Source organism: Orycteropus afer, unplaced genomic scaffold (assembly GCF_000298275.1).
Source record: "Orycteropus afer afer isolate SDZICR_OR568_19922 unplaced genomic scaffold, OryAfe1.0 scaffold00040, whole genome shotgun sequence".
NCBI lineage: Eukaryota > Metazoa > Chordata > Mammalia > Tubulidentata > Orycteropodidae > Orycteropus > Orycteropus afer.
This window is the reverse complement of record NW_006921627.1, coordinates 13229494-13235259: the sequence shown is the minus strand read 5'-3', so window position 1 is coordinate 13235259 and position 5766 is coordinate 13229494. Positions and strand designations below refer to the sequence as shown.

The window sequence follows — 5766 nt, the reverse complement described above, 5'->3', positions numbered from 1 at the left end:
GCGGGATCTGGCAGTGTTTCGTTCTGCTGTGCATGGGGTTGCTATGAGTCGGAAACGACTCGACGGCACTTAACAACAACAACAACAATGTGTCTTTTCACTTTTCTATGTTTAGTTATATTTCACAGAAAAACTTTTTTAAAAATAAATATATGTAAAAAGCTTATAAAACTTTGCAGAACTATTCCAACCTTCACCAAAAATATCCAGTCTACACAAATTCTGATATACAAATATGGTTAAAAAATGTGCACGTAACACTTGCACCCTTAAAAAGCACAAAATCAGAGAGAAATTAAAACTGAAAGGTACATACAGATAGCAGAGGGTATATGAGAAAAATATTAATAACAACCAATTGCTTTCAATCAATTCACCAAGACCAGGAACAAAGAAACTGTGTGGGAAGAAAAAGAATATGGAGGACTTACCTGTTATGGTGGAGTCCCTGGTGGTATAAACAACTATAAAAAAAAATTATGGTGCTTGGCTATTAACTGAAAAGTTGGTGGTTCGAGTCCATCCACTGATGCCTCGGAGAAGACAGCTGGAGTTGTACTAAAAAAATCAGCCATTGAAAACCATATGGAGCACAGGTCTACTCTAGCACACATGGTTATCATGAGTCAGAGACAACTCAGTGACAAGTAGCAGTGGTAACTATTATGGTAAGAGAAAGTTTGGAGAGGTTAGTCCCTATTTCCCTAATTAAGTGGCTGTATTGAGAAAGGCAAGTAACTTGTTTTCTTTCATGTCAGTGACTCATCACAACGTTCCATGGTGTAAAAGAAGCACTGGAGTGTTCAAGTTACCAAAGTATCACAGCGAACTGACATGCATCAGAGACAAATTAAAACAGAAAGGTATAGATGACAGACAGTATACAAGAATTTTTGTTATTTTTTTTCCATCCAAATTCATAATCCCACTGAAAGAATATCGGTAGTAAATCAGGAGAGATTAAAATATAAAAGGAGGATCTGACACAAAGATGAGCATCAATTGAGATACAATTTTAATTGAGATAAAATTATTTCTCATGATTGTAATTGGTTGAATAACTCCAGAATATAATTTAATACATTTATGGGCAGTTTTTTATACTGAAAACATAGTACTAATTTAATTCCATTTTCCATTGATTCAGACATATTATAAGGACACTTTTCTCCTAGAATATATAGCTTTACTGAACTGTCTTCATCTCTTCTAATATTATGGAATTTGTGAAGCCTTATTTTGGAGAAGGGGAAAGTGTTTGAGAGTTCTGGCAAATTTTTTGCCTCCTTAAGATAAAATGTCTTGGAGAAGGTTTTGTTATGAAAACACTTAAAATATAAAACTAAATAGATATTGGAGTGTTGAATAATGATCATGTTTGCTAAGAGATTACTTTGTAATTTTCTCATAGCCATTCTGTGATCCAGATACTTCTGCTTAGAAAGATATTTACCTGTGTTTTATTTAGAATTGTAATTTACAGGATTTTGGAGGAAACAATGCTTTTGTTAATTCTGGTCTTACTCCCACAAATGGTAAAGTGGGTATTGGGTGGTAGATACTTATCCAATCTGTTACAGATTAAATGCTCCTTGTAACTATTTTCCATTTCAATTTTCATCCGAGAGAGCACCTGGAATTGCTGTCCTGTTGGCTGGAGAGCCTTTCAGTCCAACTGCTATATTTTTCTAAATGACAACAAGACCTGGGCTGAGAGTGTAAGCAACTGTACAGGGATGGGAGCCAACCTGGTGACCATCAGGACTGAGGCTGAGCAGGTATGTTGGGGGTTCATATCAGCATCTCTCTGCTGGTATGAATCTCTTTGTAGTGAAAGAGATTTTTTTTTTTTTTTTTTTCTGCTTTGTTATGCTTCTGTGCCTTTGCGCAATCTATTCTATCTGCTTCTTATATGGCGGATGTTCTCTGGTTTTTCAAGATTAGATTCAGGAGTTATTTCTTCCAGAAAACTTCTCTACCATGGCGGCATCAGGTTTGAAGGAAGGCTCATTAACAACCTGCAATATGCACATGATATATGAATGTGAAGAAGACTTGAAGCACTTTTTGATGAAGATCAAAGACTACAGTCTTCAGTATGGATTACACCTCAACGTACAGAAAACAAATATCCTGAAAATGACCAACAAACAATATCATGATAAATGGAGAAAAGATTGAAGTTGTCAAGGATTTCATTTTACTTAGATTCACAATCAACACCCAAAGCAGCAGCAGTTAAGAAATCAGACAATCACATTGCACCGGGCAAGTCTGCTGCAAAAGACTTCTTTAAAGTGTTAAGGAGTAACGATGTTACTCTGAAGACATGCCGTGGTATTTTCGATCACCTCTATGAATGTGAAAGCTGAACAATGAATAAAGAAGAACAAAGAGACGTTGATTCCTTTGAATTGTGGTGTTGGTGAAAAATACTGAAAAATACCATGGACTGCCAGACAATGTGCAAATCTGTCCTGGAGGAAGTGCAGCCAGAATGCTCATTTGAAGCAAGAATGGCCAGACTTTGCCTCACCTACTTTGGTCATGTCAGAAGACATCAGTCCCTGGAGAAGGATATCATGCTTGGTAAAGTACAGGGTCAGAGAAGAAGGGGAAGACCCCTCAATGAGATGGATTGACACAGTGGCCGCAATGAAGAGCTCAAGCATAGCAAATATTATGAGGATGGTGCAGGACTGGGCAGTGTTTCGTTCTGTTGTTTCGTTCTGGAGCCAACTCAACAGCACCTAAGAAAAGCTACAGTGCACTGTAATTGTCTGTTCCCTCCTCATCTCTTCCATTGTTTCTTACACTGGGGAGGTCTGGGGCCATGTCTCACTCATCTTTGCATCCCCAGTGTTCTGTGCAGTGCCAAGCACAATGGATAGGTCTTGATAAATATTTGGTGAATACGTGAATAAATGAATGGTTAATCAGGACTGAAAACAGCTCAGATTTATGGTTCTAATTCTAAATGAGGAAATGTTAAGGCAATATTTTTTTAAAAAAACTTAAAATTTATTTTTTCATGTGATTTATTTTCATGTATGTAGCAGAACCCAGATTCTAGTGTATCCTTGGTAGCAGGGTTTCCTGGAGGATTCTATCTCCATAGATTTTCAGTCTATAGGTTTACTGACTCATGAATGAAATGCAATTTAATGGAATACACAAGCAAATAAAGAAGGCAATTGTAACAACAAAAGCTCCTAAAAATCCAATCTCAATAAGTGTTGGGTTAAGAAATTTACAAGTATGATCACCAATCTTCACAGTAATTCTGTAACTTGGTGGAGTTGTCCCTTTTGGAAATGAGAAAACTGGGATTTGTTGAGATTAAAGCATGCACCAACATTGCTCAACAAATGTCAGAGGCAAGATTTGAAAGCAGACCTATCTGAAGACAAACTTTTGCACTTAATCAATGTGGTAGTTAAGGTTGTATGTCAACTTGGTTGGGCTGTGGTTTTTGTGTGGCTTGGCACCTGGATGTAGTTATTCCCCATGGTGAGACTGGATAGCCAACTTCATGGTGTAATCCACTGTGATACATTAATCAGTGGAAAGGGAGCTGCCTTTGGAGCGTGGCTGGCTTCCAGTATACATGGAAAAGCTTTGAGAAAATTCACTAACTCTTTGGCACACTTAGACCTTGCATTTAGCTTATTCTTCATCTCTAATTCCTGGACTTGAACCAGTGGCCTGCTGTGTTGCCTGCCGATCTTAGGATTGTTCCTGGACTTGAACCAAGACAATCAATAATCTATTTGACCTTTTCTCTCTTTCTCCCACATAACAGCCATCAATTTATCAGTGCAAATATATTTATAAATTTTTTTTTTTTGATAATAGTAATTTATTGGCAATTTGGTTGACATGAAAGGTTGACATAATTAGTTGATATGGAAGGGATTCAGTGGAGAATTATATTCATACTTATAATAAAATTTTGTGTTTTCATGCAGAACTTTATTATTAAATTTTTGGATAGACAACTTTCCTATTTCCTGGGACTTACAGATCAGAACACTGAAGGCCAGTGGTACTGGGTAGATGGGACACCATTTAACCCACGCATGGTGTAAGTAAACTGACTGTGGCTAGAGGGCTTTACAGGCTAAGATAAGATGAAAGTAGCAAGCAGAATTCATTACTGCATGGAATATAGGGTGAGTATGCTTACTCTGAATAGAGTAATACATGTCAAGTAACTTTTATGTACTATTCCCCAGTTACATAACAAACCTGTAACTTCAGTGGACTTGCTAGTATTCTTATTTGTCCAATGTCAATGAAAGAATGGATACCATGGGAGTTGTGTGAAAACATATTATCCTAGGCTTTACATTTGGGAAAAACATAAAGCAATAAAAATGTTTTTGTAACAGTTATAATCTTCTCATATTCTTCCTTCTAACCAATTCTGTTTAATAAAAATTACATAAAAACTCAAGCCACACATGTAATTTTCAATTTTCTAGTAGCCACATTAAGGAAGTATAAATAAATATGTGAAATTAATTTTAATTTTAATAATATAATTTATTTAACCCAATATACCTAAATATTTTTATTTTAACACATTAGCAATATAAAAATTATTGCTGATATTTTACATTCTTTTTTTTTGTACTAAGTCTTTTATACTAATAATACTTTACAATTACAGCATCTCAATACAAAGAAGTCACATTTTAGGTGTTCAATAGCCACATGTAACTAGTGACCATTGTATTAGACAGTGCAGCTCTCAATTGCTCACCAGGGGAATTTTCTCTGCATTGTCACTGACCTATGATTTTGCTTTTTTTCCTCTTTTCTTTTAGATTCTGGCATAAGGATGAACTCAACAAATTGTGGGAAGCACACTGTGTTGTACTTGTTAATGAAAAAGATAAATGGGCCTGGAATTATTTTCCTTGTCACTTTGAGACAAGTAGGATTTGTAAGATGCCTGGAACAGGACTCAACTAGAAACTTCTGAAAGTAGTCCTTGTGATGGGGACAGAGAAGAAGAACAAATTAGATTAGGGCAGGATGTGTATGTGTCACTGGAATAGAGAATACTTGCTGAATCATAAAACATTTTTGGTTATGATGGTCTTCTTTACCTTTGTTCCATTCAAACTCAAGACACTAGCTTTGTGTGACATTTCAGTGCAAGGAATTATCTTTTCTGTGGGAACCAATTTTTATTATCTTTACTTTCTTGATAGAACTTCAAAGTATTTATTTCTCAATTGGTATGCACTGAATACATATCTAAGATAAGGACTTAAATAATACAATGTCTTTGTCATTTTCCTCCTGCTTAGATTTTTAGCTCTTTAAAATTTAAGGGTGAGATATTCTAACTGGTATGGTACATAATTTTTAATGCAAATATCACAAGCCCTTTACCATTTTTTTTTTTATTTTTAGTAAAACTGTTAGTGTTTGATGTTTCATTTCCTGACTTTTAAACGCTATCAACCATTAGTAATATTGACATCCCATGGGAAAAATTTTTCCAGAACAAATAGTATAGAATGTTTCCAAATTATGATATTGCACAGGTGGAATAAAAAGGCCATCTATGTTATGTAAGGCAGTCAGCCCCAGGGTTACAGGTGAGGAGAGACAACTCAGGGATGCCTGAAGTAGCAAGCGGGAAGAGCAGGAGAAAGGGGATTAAAAGCCAGGAAGCCAGAGAGAAGAGCAGTCAGCCGAAGGGATTAGGTGAGGAGAGGCAACTCAGGCCCGCCCAGAGTACCAGGCCGGAAG

At 36.2% G+C, this 5766-nt stretch overlaps 1 protein-coding gene across 1 annotated transcript in view; it reads left to right on the top strand.

Moving 5' to 3' along the window:
* The window catches only part of CLEC4D (C-type lectin domain family 4 member D), a 13391-nt gene extending 8414 nt beyond the window's left edge, over positions 1–4977 (top strand). Inside the window, exons 3-6 of the mRNA XM_007937206.1 lie at positions 759–863; positions 1627–1778; positions 3969–4084; positions 4830–4977. Coding sequence (XP_007935397.1) covers positions 759–863; positions 1627–1778; positions 3969–4084; positions 4830–4977 — 521 coding nt within the window. The remainder of the gene's footprint in view (positions 1–758; positions 864–1626; positions 1779–3968; positions 4085–4829) is intronic.
* The last annotated feature ends 789 nt before the right edge of the window (positions 4978–5766 follow it).